The sequence below is a fragment of the Anas acuta genome, chromosome 4 (genome assembly GCF_963932015.1).
Source record: "Anas acuta chromosome 4, bAnaAcu1.1, whole genome shotgun sequence".
Taxonomy (NCBI): domain Eukaryota; kingdom Metazoa; phylum Chordata; class Aves; order Anseriformes; family Anatidae; genus Anas; species Anas acuta.
Window position 1 is genome coordinate 67027432 of NC_088982.1, and position 17454 is coordinate 67044885.

At 36.7% G+C, this 17454-nt stretch overlaps 1 protein-coding gene across 4 annotated transcripts in view; it reads left to right on the plus strand.

Annotated features, from left to right (window-relative positions):
* Positions 1-17335, plus strand: part of SMARCAD1 (SNF2 related chromatin remodeling ATPase with DExD box 1) — a 43184-nt gene extending 25849 nt beyond the window's left edge. For 3 of the 4 annotated variants that reach the window (XM_068681720.1, XM_068681721.1, XM_068681722.1), the window contains 14 exons: positions 4338-4540; positions 5712-5802; positions 6911-7010; positions 8630-8689; positions 8901-8976; positions 9631-9766; positions 10703-10840; positions 11129-11224; positions 11945-12062; positions 12323-12444; positions 13559-13747; positions 14425-14543; positions 15482-15664; positions 16385-17335. In XM_068681720.1, the coding sequence (XP_068537821.1) occupies positions 4338-4540; positions 5712-5802; positions 6911-7010; positions 8630-8689; positions 8901-8976; positions 9631-9766; positions 10703-10840; positions 11129-11224; positions 11945-12062; positions 12323-12444; positions 13559-13747; positions 14425-14543; positions 15482-15664; positions 16385-16757 (2004 nt within the window). In that variant the 3' untranslated portion in view covers positions 16758-17335. The remainder of the gene's footprint in view (positions 1-4337; positions 4541-5711; positions 5803-6910; positions 7011-8629; positions 8690-8900; positions 8977-9630; positions 9767-10702; positions 10841-11128; positions 11225-11944; positions 12063-12322; positions 12445-13558; positions 13748-14424; positions 14544-15481; positions 15665-16384) is intronic. The other variant, XM_068681723.1, reaches the window with a different exon arrangement.
* Positions 17336-17454: the final 119 nt, after the last annotated feature.

Here is a 17454-nt window from a genome sequence, read left to right on the forward strand (position 1 = left end):
TTTCCTAAAAAGTGTATTTCTGAGTCAAAGCTCAGAAAGTGTTGCTTTCTGACTGGGGGGTATCTAAGAGCATGGTCTGCTGTTGTAGAACCAGACAAAGGTTGGAGCTAAGATAAAAGAGGGTGTGATGATGAAATTGGTGGTCTTGAGGAGCAGTTGAGGGGCATCTTCTGGGATGGGTCATTAGGGATTGTAGCACCGGGAGAGCAGGTGGGTGACATGGGGTAGACAAGCTAAAGGGCTGCCAGCAGAAAGAGGGGTTGTGGGGACTAGGAGAAAAGGGAGGGATGAGTATTGAGGACACGTCTGTTTGATACCTGATGCCTTTCCTTCTCCTTCTTACTCTAAAAAACTCGGTGATGAATTATTCCTATAACTACACTCTTTTTCCAAACTGTTCAAATTGGCTCATGTTGGAAATGTCATCCTCAGAAACCAGGTTATAAACCATGATCACATAACCAAAATACCTGTAGGTGTTCAGGGTGTGCGTGAAACAAGAGAGAGACCAAAGACTGGCTAAAAAGGCCAGAAAGAGCCTATCTGAGCCTTCTGGGTTTGTTGTTTCTTGCCCTGTTCTGTTTGTGTGATACAATTTCACGTTGATTCTTGTAAATGTGGACATGCATACTGGAGGGAGCTTAATACAATTTTAGTTTCTTATTTTTAAGGTTTTATAAGTAACTGCTTAAATTTCCTCTTTAGTGTTGTCTCTAATTGCTCTCATTTGCAGTCTACAGTTTCTGTCGCAAAGCAAACCATCTCTTTTGGTAATGAAAGACCTCAAGTGATGACAGTAGTTTTAAAAGAACTCAAAATTCTTAAGGAATACATGCAAGTTATACCAATGACACTAAATATTATGTGGAACTTTTGACATAGTACATTTTAGTTTGTCACTTCATTTGAGTCATAACCATCTCCTAAAACGTAGACTTGTCTGTCATATTCTGTTTGCTGCTATAGTATATGAGGTAAGAGAGAAATATCCCCAATGAGGGGAGCTTCAAATCTGTTGTCATTTGTTGTTCTGTTTGGCTGTACGTGTACAAACTCCCACAAAAATGAAACTAGCAAAAAACAATCCAGAAGTCTTGCACTAGAAGAAACAGAGTGGATGCAGCAGATAACATTGGGTTAGAAATGGCTGCTGCTCAAAGTGAAGCTGGGCTTTTTTTGATCAAGATTGAGGCTGTCTTTTATCCTTAAGCAGTGAAGTGAAATCCTGAATTGCCTTTGCGTGTTCCAGACTAAAACTGAGCAGGCTGCCAATGTGGTCGGTGGTCGTTCACCCTTGGGCACTGCTGTCACGCGGGATCACCACGGGTGTTTGCTCAGGTGTGCTGTGGAAGCTTCCATGTTCACGTGCCCATGATGGCCTCAAAGTTTTGGACCCCTTTGGAAGGCAGGGGGTGCGAGCCCCTCGTCACCCAAAGGCTCTCCGCAGCTCTACTCGTGTTATACGTGACTGCATAATGCTGTTCTTCCATGTGCAAACCAGTGGCTAAATTTTTCTTGTTGTAACTTGGAAATGAATGTTAACATGCTGATGTGAAATAATAGAACTTTTTAAATAACAGATGGCTTCATTCTCCATGCCTTCATTTATAGATTACAGGATTTAGATTCGTGCCAACCAAGGCTTTAGGCATCAAAACAAATGTTGAAATTTTTTAATCGCCTATTAAAAATCATGTTCTTTGCAACTGTTTATTAAGAGATGTCTACTTAAAAAACTTTTGCACAAGTGTTGACATGTGCCTTTAGCCTGGTTTAACCTATGACTGTTGGTAACTTTTTTTTAATAGACAAAACCACAAACGAAATAAGACTGAACACTGTAACTGAGGACTGTCAGTAGAGGGCATTGCTCGCTGTAGTTTTCTGAAGTCAAACCACGACCTACCTGTATTAGTCATTTTACAGAAACTGGCTTTTACTCTGCCATATCGATCGCTTAATGCATAATTGTTCTATGTTATCCTCTTCCTTTTAAGAAAGGAATAATAGGAGGATATATTCCTGTTAAGCCTTGTGCTAAATTGTAACAGATGCAGATTTTTCTGAATTTCGGTCAGGTGTGGTTTCACACACAGGGCAAACCTGTACTTCAGTTTCAATAAAAGAATGGCGACTCCAAAGGTACTTGTATTCTTCAATTCTTAAAATTTGTTGATGAAGGACTGTGATAAGGAGTCATAGGGGGGAGAAAAATACATTTTCATAGGATGATTCAGGTTGGAGAAGACCTCTAAGATCATCTACTCCAACCTTCAATCTAGAAGTGACAAGTCCACCGCTAAACAGTGCTAATGTGTTCTATATCTACGTGTTTCTTGGAGACTCTTTTGAGTAGTTGAGGATGGTGGCAGAGCAGTTACACCACTTAAAGGTTTGTTCTCAGCCAAGACAGGAGAAAATACCTACCTTTTATTTAAGGAATCAAAGTGTTATGGAAAGAAAAATGTCCTCATGGATTAACTGCGTGTTTCTGTTTTCAAGCAGTGGTGTGCTTCAACTTTGTAAACCAGACGTGCTCAGGAGTTAGGGCAAACCTTGTATTAATTGGTATTTCAATCAAAGATTCCAGTATTTTGACTCATCTGCCAGCTTGCTTGCTGTGGCATTTAGACAATGTATTTGTTTTGCAGAAGGGCAAATAAGGTTCAAAAAAAAAAAGATAATACTGACTTCAAACATACCTGTGCTAAAGAAAGCATGCTGAATCTTGCTAAAATTTTGTCAAAATGGTGGTGCTATCATTGAAAACTACCTGTAAGTGCTAACGACCAGGTTGTTTTATGCAAGATTACAAAGAAGGTAGTATTCATTGCAAGGAAAAAAAAAAAGTTTAAGTGAATCTGAGTTTGATAAAGTACCTTAATGCTGTTGTGGTGTGACCCTGGCAGGCAGCTGAAACACAGAAAGCAGCTCTGATCCCACATGCACACACACTCCCCCCCAGCAGGGAGAGAGAGAGAATTGGAAGGGCAAAAGTGAGAAAACTCTTGGGTCAGGATAGAGAGAATTAACTACAGAAAGCAAAAGCAGCACACACAAGCAAAGCAAACCAAGGAATTGAGTTGCTACTTCCCACTGCCAGGCAGATGTTCAACCGTTTCTAGGAAGGCAGGGCTCCATTGCGTGTAACAGATACTTGGGAAGATGAGAGTCGTAACTGCAAATGTTGCCCCCTCCTCCTTTCCACCTCAGCTTTTGTGGCTGAGCAGGGTGTCAGGTGTATGGTTTGGGATACTGCTTTGTTCAGTGTCCTGGCTGTGTCCCTTCCCAGCTTCTTGCCCATCCTCACCCTCCTTTCTGGTGTGTCAGTATGAGAAGCTGAAAAGGCCTTGACCCTCTCTAAGCACAGCTTAGCAAAAACTAAAACATCGGTGGGTTATCAACACTGTTTTGGTCACAAATCCAAAATGCACAACCGTATAAGCTGCTGTGAAGGAGCTAACTCTGTCCTAAAACGAGTGCACACAAAAAAAGTGAAGAACTGATAGAGATGAATCTAGTCTTGGTTGGTCTTCTGAACATGCTAGCACTTGGTGACTTAAAATAAATAAATAAATAAATAGTTTTGTGGAATTTCTTAGCCCTGAAGTGTTTTTTGTTTTTTTTTTTTTCCGCTCTGCCCACGACTGATGTGAATGTTATATTTGAGGTACAGTTAGATCTGGGATTTAATAATGCTCAATTCTGGATGCATAATGAAATGTGTTTTTTTCCATACTAAGAAATCTACGATCTCCCTACTGTCAGTTTTCTGGGTTTGTGTTTTTTTTTGTTTTTTTTTTTTGGTTGGTTGGGTTTGGTTTTTTGTTTGTGGTTTTTTGTTTGTTTGTGCATGTTTTTTGTTTATTTTTGTTTTTTAACAGGTCTATTGCCAACCCCTTCTAGGCCAGCATCAGTTTCTTAATAGCCTTCCTCATATCGTGGTTTGCTTTGATCCTTATGTTATGCTCATACCTTGTATTTCTAATATCTAGCAAAGATAGCCAGAGCTGTTGTGTATTAATCCTTGGTATGCTGCAGGTGCATAGAGGGAAGAGTAGCAGCTACACGAATCACTTCATTTTTCAGGGCATACCAGTAGAACAAGAAAGTGTTGAAGTGCTTTTTCTCTTGCTGTTTTAAGAAAGATTAGGGGAAAACTTGCTGAAAGCCTAAGGAGCAAAACATGAATCCTCCAGTGCTGGCAGCACAATCTTGTAAAGCTTTGTGAACTGAAAGATGATAGGCACAGTGCTGGGAGTTGTAAACCAGTGTTTGATCTGCTACTTCCCTGTCTGTTACCAGTGTTCACAGTATTTTATTCTTTTGTTTTGCAGTTCACAAAAATGACTAAGACTAGTGGCTTGTCAGAAGACATCGTGTGGAATTGCAAGACCCTGCTGAAGGAGAGGGATGTGGTTCTCAAGCTCATGAATAAATGTGAAGACATTTCAAATAAACTAACAAAACAAGTAACTAAAATTACTGAAGATGGAGGATGTGGATGGAACATAGAGCAGCCTTCCATTCTGAATAAGAGGTGTTGTTATTTGTTAAATATTTGAAAGGGTGTTGGATAGTAAGCTGTGCTTGAACCTCAGGATTTTCAAAATTGTCCTCTCTAAAAGCAGGGTTGTGTTTGCTCAGCAGCTCTCAGGGATCTAGCCAGGGATGCATTTGCAATGCTTGTGGGAATGCAACAAATGTTTTCAAGTGCATCAGGAAAGAAGATATGGATTATGAACATAAAATATATAACAGTGTAATAGCTCCAATTTTTTATGAATGTAAAATTTTAAGAGATGAGATTACAAGTTGTCCCTGTCTTCCAGACAAATGAACAAACAAAATTGCTTCACTAACAGAAAATCTTGTGTGTCAGATGTCAAATGACACATAATCTGGGCAAACTTGTAAAGGTTGTCAGCTGCACTGGGGACCTCAGTCAGAAAGTAGATATGCAAAATGATCTGGAACTCTATATACAGTGGGAGGGATGCAGGGGGATGCCCTGAAGGAAAGGGTTTCTTCCAGGCAGATAAATTGGTAATAGAGAGTTGAGGAGGATTGGAAATAGGTGACAGGCAGAGGAATAGGATGGGACAAAGTTTTGAAGAGGTTAGTAAGTGTGGAGTTGAAGTGGCCAGAGTAGAACCTCAATTAGGTTTTGTAAGGTTTAGTGGTAAGTAGCAAAATAATTTTTCTAGTGTGTGAAAATAGAAGCAGAGAGGGAAAGGGAATTGTGTGAAGGGAGCTTATCAGTAGTGGTTTGTTTTGTTTTGGTCTCTTTTGGCAAAAAATTCTACAGTAAGCGATTTGGTGGAGTGTTTTGTGGATTGTGTGTGTTTTCTTTTTGGTGTCAACACTGGCAGTAATAACTATTGCTTTGTATTTTAAAAATTACTGGCTGTGTAACGCTTTTTAACTGGTTGTCAATCACTAATTTAAAAGAAAGGATTTTATTGTAGTGTTCATTTTGATTGTTTAACACTTATGAGAATTCAGATGCACTTTTGAGTTCAGAGATGCTCTTTGGTGCTCAGGTGATGAATTAAGTAGTTTGTGTTTGTTTTTTTCTCTGGAGTGGAGTAAAATACAGGCAGCATTAAATTTGCCATACTGTAATGAACATAAGTATAAAACTGTGTTTCATGGCAAAACAAACAAACGATGGTAACGTGGTAAACCTGATTTTTTTTTTTTTTTAACAGTTTGGAACTGAAGCCATATCAGAAGATTGGTTTGAACTGGTTAGCACTTCTTCATAAACATGGATTGAATGGTATTTTGGCTGATGAAATGGTAAGTGTGAAACTGGTTATTTAAGGACTGTTAAAAGTATTGTAAGTGACTTTGTTATAATCTGCTTAGGACTTGGAAAAAATGAAAGAATTTGTCATTTATTTTTAGCTAATACGAATCACAGTTTCTCCAACTGTTTCCCACATTTTTTTTTTCAACACAAGTAGTTGCTGAGCTCTCAATTTGAAAGTAAAAGGTAACCTGAGATTCATGGACAGTGATAATTACAAGTCATATGATGTCATCTGATGGAAAGGAACCAGTTGTACCACAAGATCATCCTTGAACCATTCATTTTCATAGCTCTGTGCAAATAAATACCATTCACTCTGCTTGTCCAGCGCTTAGCTGTAGTGAGCCCCTATCTTCTGCATTTCTCCATTGCTTTCAAAATAGTTAAATATATGGGGGGGGTTGACAAAAACAGCACAAGCCTTTCCTGCTTCTCCAGTGCTTTGACCATATATTGTCAATATGCCCCTCATGAGTTGCAAAATTAGAGAGTTTTGTTTGAGGTTTTGAGTGTCAACTGATTTTAATCCTGGCTGTCTTTCGTGTTGTGAGTGAATAGATTGATTTGCTTCACTAAGCCATAAGCAGCGTTTCGCAATTTCTGTATTTCTCATACCTGTAAGCACCAATTAATTCTTATTTTCTGGTAGAGAAGATAAAATTTCAAATCCATGGTGCAAAAGACAGGAAAGTGAGCACAGGTAGAAATGTAAGCGTATTGCAAATATAATTTCCCTATTAAATTCCACTTTCGGAAATAGCTGAACTGTCATTTGCGTGATTGGTTCAGATGGAAGGAAACGGTTAGTTTCCAAATGAGCTGTTGTCTGAACCACAGTTTCTTGAAGATTTGAGGGATGAACTAAAATGAAAAACTTCATGTGTGATGCAGGTTAATACCTGGAGTTTGACTGGAGCTGTACTTGAGAAGGAAATGTCTTCCAAAAATAATGCTGATTAATATTTTTTCTTTGCAGATCTGTAGTCTTTAGTTAACACTGACCACAGTGTAATCATTTGAGGAGTATGAAACACTATTATGTTCTAGAGACTATAAATTTTGTTTAAATTGATTTTTATGTTTTTTTCCTCCTAGGGCTTAGGAAAAACAATTCAAGCTATTGCATTTCTGGCTTATCTCTACCAAGAGGGCAATAGAGGTCCCCACTTGATAGTCGTGCCAGCTTCAACATTAGGTAAGTTGTAAGCCTGAAAATTATTCTTTTTATTATTATTATTATATTTTTTTTTTTAACAAAGAGACTGGGGAGGTAACTGGATGGGCTGTCAAGTGAAGATAACACTTTCATGAAGGAAAACAGTTTACTTGTGGTGTGATATTCAGCTCCATAAATCATCTGAAATGGAATGTAATCTGTACTAGAGGCATGCTTGTACTGAATTAATTAGAGAATATTAAATAAATCCATGTTAAGTCTGTCTGCTTCACAAAACAAACAAAGCTGCATGTTACAATTTGATCTTGTTTAGCTAAATCTTTTACTGAATATTGGCTGAAATTTCTAGTCTTCAGGTGGTGCTTAGGGTTAGGCTTCATTGCATTCAAAATATTCAATGCTTTTTTCCTCTTTGCATAGAATCTTTAAAGGCAGATCAAAATCCTAAAACAATTAAGCTAATAGTGTGTTTTAATTGTGTTTAGGTTGTTTAATGACATCAGTTGAAAGTACAAAGAATAGAGTGGAAAAAAATACATCAACAAAGCTGATGAGTTTTAGGAAAAGTTAGATCTTTGGAGTTAAATTGAGTTTATTGAATGACTAGGAAAAAAAGCAGCAATTTTAACTTAGGAAGAAAATACTGCTCTTAATTTCTGAAGCCAATGCTTTTTTTTTTTTTTTTTAACACATCAGAAAAGTTGTTCAACATCACTTCGAAATAGGCATTATTGGTATGCTTTTAAACCTACTAGAACCCAGGTTTTCAAAATCCAAGGTGTTGTAAATGAGCGCTTTTGTGAAGTGAGCTGTAGAGGCTTATAAACTGTAGTGGCAGCTTGGGCAAGCCATTATTATTTGATGCTGTCAAGCAGGTAAAGCCTGGGAAGTGGTCTGCCTATAGTTTCTCTGATACTTTTCCATTGAGGGGTCTTTTCATCCCCAGCTTGGGTCCAAGTGGCATTTACCAGAAATCCCCTTCCTCAGTGGTTTGTGATTGTTTGAGACTAACCCTCACGCACAGTGTACTGTAAAGCACTTTTCCCTTTGGCCTGATAAACATTATCAGTGGCTGCTTTGATGGCTGCACACCTGGAACTGCATAGAGTTAGGAAGCTTTCCCAATTCCCAGAGGCATCGTATTTCCTGATGAAACACTTCTAAATGAAAACGGTCAATGAATGAAATGATTGCTTCTCGAGGAAATAATGTCTGGGGGAGAAATCAGGCTAAGAAGTAATGAAATGCAGTAGATACTTGTATTATTTTAGACCTGGTAAGGTGGTGGCTGTAAACCATGCATATTTGATTTCAGTAGGAGTTTGGAGTATAATTTAGTAAAGCAGTAGGAAGAGTCGCATGAGAAAGGTTTATTTATGTTATTTTCAAATTGCTGTATAAAACTTCTGAAGCCTCTTGAAGGAAGACTCTAATGGTGCCTGCTTTGTCAATTGTTGATTGCTTAATTTCCCTAAATGCTACCATTTCTCCAGTGTTTAGAAAGAATATTCTCTCAAATGTTAAGAAGTATAAGGGATTTGCATTAAGATCAGGCTTTTGTTTTAATGCTGAGGTGCATTTGGAATTATGTAAGATGTGAGTATAAATAACCTTGTCTTTTTTTAAATGTCTTACAGATAACTGGATAAGAGAAGTTCATCTGTGGTGTCCTGAACTGGATGTCCTTTTTTACTATGGTGAGGAGTGCAGTTTAGAAATTAATCCAGTGATACAGATGGTTCCATGTACAGCCTCAGCAGACATGAGTTGTTCATAGAAGCATTATTTTTAAGTAACTGTTTAAATACAGATATTTAATACTGATAGTATTCCTTTATACCATCTTAATTTTTATATGCTTTAAAATTAAATGTAGTTGTACTCATGTTGTGTTTTGTCCTTCTATAGGATCCCAGGAAGACCGGAAACATCTCCGGGCAGACATTAATAATAAAGTTGTAGATTTCAATGTAATTGTAACTACGTAAGTACAGTAGTTTAAAAAAAAAAAAAAAAAAAAAAAAAAAAAATTAGTTAGCATCTACTGACCTCTAGTGGTATAACAAAATTAGTTATCTGCCATTTTTTTACTAAAGACCATGAGGTTTTCCTCAATCTTTCTGTGTGGTGTTTGGAAAGAGTCAAAGGCAATCAGGGTTATTCTTTTCAATGTCACGTAATGAGGGGCATGTAAAGCATGTTGACCCATCTTTGCTTTGCATGTGAAATTCAGAGAACAAGTAATTAAAAAGCAGTGTTTAGAATTTGGTGAGATGGGAAAAGAAATTTCATTTTCTCCTCAAGTAATGATAAAAAGATGTTTATTAATGCTGTAGCAGGTACTGTGTTTTTGTAAAAGTTTTGTGTGTCTTGTGACTTGGAAAGTGTTGGAAAAAGCATTGACTGATCAACTCATATGGCTGATTACTTCTAGGCAGCTGTAGTTTAAGGCCCCTTATGTTTCTTTCTGTAACTATTAAAATTAAAATTATAATTTATATATTCTATATACTAAATTATATTATATATAATATATATATTTAGTACATGTACATAGAACATAATTTAGTTGTGGTAGCAGAATGTTCATGTTAAATTTGCATTTAATGTGCGTTTTTATGATGAATTCTTCTGACAGGTATAACTGTGCAATTAGCAGCTCAGACGATCGAGGACTGTTTCGCAGGCTGAAGCTTAACTATGCAATTTTTGATGAAGGTCATATGCTCAAGAACATGAGCTCTGTACGCTACCAGCACCTTATGACAATTAATGTAAGGGACTTAGTTGTTTGTTGAGGGGGTTATTACTCATTTTACTGTTCTGTCATTATGGGTAGTGGGGAAACAAAAGAAATACTGATTTTAAAAGTGATAGATACATGGTGGTCCAGAACTTGGTGATGTGCATGTGGTGTTGAAATTCCACGAGTAGATCCTGCATTATAAGCTCTTTCAATGGAAACGAGTTTCCAAAAAAATGTAGCTAATATCTTAGAGCATCATTACAACTAGAGTAGTAGTTCAGTTTCAGTGTTAAGCAATTTTCCAGTTTAAGCTACAGTAAAGATTATAAAATTGCTATTCTGAAAATAAAAATGACTCATATAAAAATATTGTAGTATATAAGGATGTATTCTGATAGGACTACAAAGGAAAAGCTAGCTTTAAAATATTTTTTCTTGTAGCTTGCACCCTAAGTTAATAGCATTTAAGAGAAAATTTGAGTACAGCCCTTTTTCTAATGACTGATTTAGCGCTGTAGTATTGGTACAATAATAACATCCTTACCACTTGAATTACTGCAACTTATTTTTCAGTATTTTTGTTAAATGCATTTTTAAGAAGCTGATCTCTAAGACTAAATTGTGACATGTACTTGCAATTCAAAACTTGTTCTTAAAATATTCAATTTCCTTAAAGATATGATATGTGGGCAATGAAAAAAAACACAGGGATTTTCTTACATCTGGATTATGCTTCTTGAATAATCTTAAATTGATCTGAGGTCAATTTCCCACAGATCCCCAAAATATCTTGTTGACTTCACCAGGAAATAGTTCCATGAGATTTAAGTATATTTTAAATTTAAATAGTTACATTTTAAGTTCACTTTCTCAGTTCTCCATGAGCTGTGTTGCTTCTTCTGATACTATTTTTAATCCATTTGACTAATGTTTCTTATTACTATTTTTCACTTTGGATGAATAGGCAAAGAATCGCTTACTGCTAACAGGAACTCCGGTTCAGAATAACTTGTTGGAATTGATGTCTCTCTTGAATTTCGTCATGCCACATATGTTCAGTAGCAGCACTAGTGAAATCCGAAGGATGTTCTCTTCAAAAACAGTAAGTGTTGTATATTCTTTTCTCCAAGTTAATATTTTTTTTGCCATACTTCTGTGTTGTTGATACCTTATGGAAACAGGTAACGTGACTACAAAATCAAGAAAGTGAAACAATGAAATAAACCATTTCAAGTAGAAATATGTCATAACAAGATGTCTCAGAATGCTAGGTCATATTAGATCTGTCTCTTATGGCTCAGGTTCCCTAAAATCTAAAAAAATTGACAGATAGCATTGTTCCAGCTGAAAATTTCACAATGCAATTGAGTTCTTGCAATATTTTTTTTAGAAGAGTGCTGAAGAACAAAGCATATATGAAAAGGAGAGGATTGCACACGCGAAGCAGATAATAAAACCATTCATCCTAAGAAGAGTAAAAGATGAGGTAAATTTTATTTTTAAAATAATTGTTCCATAGCATCAAAAAGCCTGATGATTTTTGGGACTAGCATAATTCAATGCTGTATTTTGTCAATGCTAGTTTTACCTGTTTATCTAAGAAAAGCAGGAAACTTAAGCTACTCTTCATCTTCCAGGAGTTTGGAATTAAGAATGTGACCTGCCGCTGCAATTTGATATTTAGATGCTCAGTATTTGTTGACTGTTTGCAGCTGGGAATTTTAGTTAAGAAAGATCACTGAAAGATTATTTACCGTGCTAAGCAGTCAACTGAGAGATGTCTTCATTTTAAAATCCAAAACCTATCTGCTTCTATTTATAATTGGATGTGTAAAACACTGGAAAACTTTAATAATCTGAAAAGCGTATCCATATCTTACTGTGATTCTTACACACTTAGTTGTCAGTTTGAAAAATAAATTACTGTGATTAATAGCAGAGTAGCTTCCAAGTATTGCATTTGTTATTTTGTGTGTTTTTTTGAGGTGTGCAGGTCATGTTACTTGAGTAGTGCGTGTGAGAAGTATAACCCAAATCAAGTGCTCAATTTGTAAATCAGTCTTTTGACTCAGTTTCAGTTAGTAAAGTTGCAGCAAATGAAAGGGTGAATTAGAAGAAAGAGTAAAATAGCTTAAAAGCGAGCTTGTAAGATAGCAGTCAGTAATTCCGTACAGTTTTTACCTGCTACTTTTTTTTTTCCTGTCAGGTCCTTAAACAGCTACCTCCCAAAAAAGATCTCATTGAATTATGTGCTATGTCTGAGAAACAAGAGCAACTCTACTGTGATCTCTTAAATAAGCTAAAGAAAACTATTAACAGTAACGGTATGTGATGGTGTCTCATTTGCCTTTGCTGGATTTCTTTTTCCATGCCTACGTTGCTGTTAAACGTGACTATAAAAATCTTTGCTTTCAAGAGATGTCTAATACTCATAGTGGCTATATTCCTTCTATAATTTTTTTTCCTAAGTCCAGTTAATAGGTGAAATATTAAATGTAAAGAATATTCCTTATAATATTCTGAGAAATAAATATGCATTGTATACCTGTGAGCTACTTCTGAATATTTTTTATTTCTTTGACAGAGAAAAACTCTGATATGGGAAATGTAATGATGCAACTTCGAAAAATGGCTAATCATCCTCTCTTACATCGTCAGTATTACACAACTGACAAGCTTAGAACGATGTCCACACTCATGCTCAAGGTAAGGCGATGAGATTCAACACAAGTTCTTAATTTTAATTTAGTGCAGCTTAAATAGACTTTGTCAGTCCTTTGGTCAAAAGTGTGTCTTTGCAAATCTTAATTCATTGTTGCTGCTTTTTTATTTCTGTGTCTATCCAGTGCTCTAATCAAGCTCTGTATGTGTTTTAACACTGATTCTTATATCAGGTGTTAGAATGGAGACAACAGTTCTGGGACTGCAGTCATCTCTTCATTAGCACCCCCTTAATACTTCTTCCCTCCACCCCAAAAGTTAAAACCAAAATACTTCTGAAAAGGTTTTGGGAGGACACTTGAGTATATTGGTATTTGTTGAGTAGCAAGAAATCTAGGCTATACAGAAGTAAAATAGGGAATGTAAAATAAATACTGAACTATTAATTTTTTTCATCGTATGGCTGGGGTTAATGCCTGTGGAGTTTGGGGAAAATTGTTGCTGTTTCTAAAGTACAAACAAAAGAGAATTTGGACATGCAGCAGGTACTCAAGGAAGTTGCAGCTGGCTTTGAGTATCTCCAGCTTGTTTAAAAATAAAGCCAGACAGGATTGGGGGAAGGGGAGAAGTCACCTATTGGTTTATGAAGGATTTTTGTCCCCTTTTTATTCCTGCTCATACCATCGTACTCTCCAGATGTGGCTTTTCTTTTCCTCTTTCTTCCAGGCATGACATCCCTCTACCCACCCTACATCTTGGGCTGGGCTTCCCATGTCTTCTACCATCTATCCAAGGATTGGATCTCCCTTTTAGGGAGTGCCTCTTCAGGGGAAGAGATCTGATACGGGGGTGAAAGATCATAGGGCTTGATGGGAACTAGGTAATGACTGTGGAGGTTGAGCATATACTTCTTAGTTTTTGGTAGTACAAACTATTTTAAAAGCTGAATTGCAAAGTAACAATCCTCTACTATAAACCTGGGGTTCTAAACTTCATCTTTTGTTGCTTGCATGAGCCATGCTATAGCATTTGTCCATGTCTAGTTGTGCTACTTTGTTTTTGTTCTTTCAGAAATTTTGGATGTAATTTTGTTTGTATTTTCTAGTCTGCTTAGCAAGGTTGTGTATTGCATTATTTCCCTTCATTTTTTTGCTAATAGGAACCCACACATTGTGATGCAAATCCTGACCTTATCTTCGAAGATATGACAGTAATGACGGATTTTGAACTACATTTGCTTTGTAAGCAATACGCTAATGTCAGTGACTTCAAGTTAGACATGGATCAGATCTTGGATTCTGGAAAGTTTAGAGCACTGGAACGTATTCTGTCTGAACTTAAAGAGAAGGTTTGTACTACCAATGGCTGAAATGTCCTTTCCTGTCCCTCTAATGGCCATCTCTAAAGAACTGTTACTATCTGCTCACAAGTAGCAGTATATGCAGGCCAGTTGCTTTTGTGGGGAGTATTACAGTGACTTAATGCGTGCACTGTACTGCAGAATGGTACTTAATACTTGTAACATGTAGTCCTACTTGTGCATTTATATAAACAACGAAGTTACAGAACCGAAATAAGAGTTCCCATTCTTCCAAGTGTTCATTCTGAGTTAACACAACAGCTGCTGTATCGATGGATAGTATTTCCACATCCATGAGATTTGAGTCTAACTTTCTTCTGGCAATTGAGTAAGAGTATATTACTCTGACTCAGCATATGTTGTTGTTTTAATGTAAACAAAAGAGGTCACTGCTGTGAGTCATACATTCAAACTGGCCAGTTCTGCAAATAAGCATGTAGCATAATACTTCAGAGGACCCTGAATTTGCACAAGCGTGTGCTATTCGATGCAATAGGGTGCCACTGGTCTGTATCTTACAGAAAGTGGCATAAATTTAACATTTCTTTAATGAAAGTAAGTAAACACACTTTTTTTTTTTTTTTTACACAAATGATAATTCTTTTCTAGTTCATCATCTGTAATTCAAGTGTTTAAAAGCTTTTATTTTGCTTTGTCATTTCCAGGGTGACAGAGTTGTGTTGTTTAGCCAATTTACCATGATGCTGGATATTTTGGAAGTTCTCCTAAAACATTGGCAACATAAGTATATTAGGTTGGATGGAAAAACACAGATTTCTGATAGGTATGTCACTTTTATTTTCTTTTACTGACGATGAGTGAAGAAATGGATGTATGTGTGGTAGGAGGATGTGACATAACACCCTGGATTTTCTGAGGTATACATATAAAATTCTGCAGTGGCTGGGAATTGACTCTAGTTAGGGCTTTAATGTTAAATTTTGGATTGCGTTAGGGTAAGGCTGAAAGGGGAGTTTAGATGATCCAATTACCATCGTAGCACATCCAAATGGAAGACTTGCATCTTCAGCCCTAAAAGATGTTTTGATTTGCTTGTGTGTCAGGATGATGTAACAAAAGCTCACCTTTAGAGATTCCTTTGAAGTATAGTTTATTAAAGCAGACAGGTAAGCCCCTTTCATTCTTTAGGACAAACTGTTTCCTTTGTCCTTTCCTTTGTTCTCTTGTTCAACAGCTGAAAATGTTGCAGTGGTTTTCTTGTATTCGAGCTGTGATAGTTTTCAACTCTTTCCTGTTCTGTGACTTTTTGGAGATGCTCTTGCTTTCTTTTCAAAACACAACTTTTTTTTTTCCTGTGATATTACTTACTTTCAGCTAAAATCTCAGGCTTTCTTGCTCTGTCATGTGCAGTTAGTCACAAACCTGAATTCTTTTCCTGTCCTGTCCCCCCCAGATCTATTTGTTTTGCATACTTCAGTCCTCACCAGCTTGCTTATCATGTTCCGTGACGGTAATCCAACATTTTTGCCCAAGTTTCACTTCATTCTTTGCTATCAGGCTGTCGCTCTCAAAATGTTTCTTTGGTCATGCCTGAGGATAGTTGGTACCCTTTATGTCTAACATCTGTACTTCTGAGTTGCTTTGCAATACCACTGGCCTGTTTTTAAGGAGATCATCAACTTAACTTCTGCTCTTTCAACTTGAGAGTGAGAGTGTTGTTTTTTTCCTAAGGCCTGATACAAATGTTCTTCTGTTCTGTAGGATACATCTGATAGATCAGTTCAATACAGATATGGGAATATTTGTGTTCCTCCTGTCAACCAAAGCTGGTGGCTTGGGAATCAATCTGACTTCAGCAAATGTTGTTATTCTTCATGACATTGATTGCAACCCATACAATGATAAGCAAGCAGAAGATCGATGCCATAGAGTAGGTCAGAAAAGGTAAGACTTCTTAATTATAATGTTTGTTTTCTTGGAGGCAAGCTCTCAAAGCAGGACAATATTTTGATTTTAAAATTCCATTTTAAGCAGAGACTTACGTAAACCAGCTCTGGATTGCATGGGAGCGTAATTGTCTTACAGTTAGAGTACTTAAGCAGTAATTGTCTTACAATTAAGTGGTGCAGACAGAACGAACCTTAACTGCATCCTATTCCTTTATCAAATTCTCTAAAACTTAAATTTCTGGTACTAGAAACTGGTGTATATGAATGCAGATCTGATGTCTTTGGAAGTAGTTAGCAAAGCTCTTTGTCGTCTTCCAAAGATAACGAATCTGTAAAATGCTACACTGTCCTGAAAAGTGAATCAATCATCTGCTTTAGAATCCTCAGTAAGGAATAAGTTGTTGTGGGCAATAGAATGTGTTCAGTAACAGATACTTTGACTGTAGTATGGGACAAGGAGAAGTTCAGTTGTTTATCTATTAGTACAGGTTTTTGAGACCACATAGCCCCTTCTGGTGGCTGAGTGTAAGAGGAAAGAAGTTCTCTGGAAGTACAGAGCACAGTTGGTCCAAAAAAAAACCTAGAAGTTCGAGTATTGCCCTTTAACCTCCTTTTTTTTAAACCACTGCCATCTGAGGAAAGGCCTGAGTCTTTCCCATTTGCACTAATCCAGAGAAACTACTACAATGTATTTATACTATTTTATGTTTTTTAGAGAAGTGAAAGTCATAAAGCTAATCAGTAAAGGAACTATTGAAGAATCCATGCTCAAAATCAGCCAGCAGAAATTGAAGTTAGAACAAGATATGACTGCAGCAGATTCGGGTAAGTCTCCTGCTCATAATGATGTCCGCTTAAGTGAGTTAGGGAGATCACTGAAACATATTATTCTGAAAAACAAGATCTGTGATTCAGATAAGACAACTTTGATTTACGTTAAACTAGAAAGATGTATTGTGCTGACTTGCTGTGCAGTTGGACAGGAAGTGCTATTGGAATCTGACACACAAGTCAATGCTAGATGCTTACAAGTGAGGATTTTGTACAGTTTCGGTATTCCAGACTTTTGTCTGAACATTAAACACTAATGCATGTTTTTATCCTTCAGGAGAAGAAGGGACCATTCCAGCAGATATAGCCACGTTATTAAAAGCCTCGTTAGGCCTCTAAAATGTAAATATGTTGTGGAATTCAAGGAAGAAAGGTAACATTGTACCCCAAGAACTCGTTCATAAAGTTCATGGTCACCAATAATGTAAATTTATAACTTTTTATAGTTTCTTCATTGTATTCCTCATGGTATTGATAATTTTTAACAACAACAGCATTCTTTTGATGCTTGAAAACAGAAATAGCACAAACGTGCCAACATCAGATGCTGAAAAAATGTTATTTTCCAGGACATTTTTTAAAATGAGGACCTAAGTAGTAATTGTTTTAACAGATCTGCTACTGCTTAAGATTTGTCAGTATTTTTGTAATTATTTCTACCTCCAAATATATATATGAAATGACTGTCTGTTTCACTGGATTATGCGTGTAGATTTTTTTATATGTGCCTTATTTGACAATGCTCGAGTCTGTTTCTGCTTGTTTTGGTTCACTTGATGTACTGTACTGGTTTTGTACCAACTTGTTCAAATAAAAACTCCATCGATTAACAAAATATTTTCATTCTGTGGTTATTGTGGGATGGGGTTTGATAAACTTGCGTGTTATGTTTCCTTGCGTGTAATCCAAGAGGCAGCTTTAAAATGAGCTGGAATGCTCTATTTGACCTGGTGT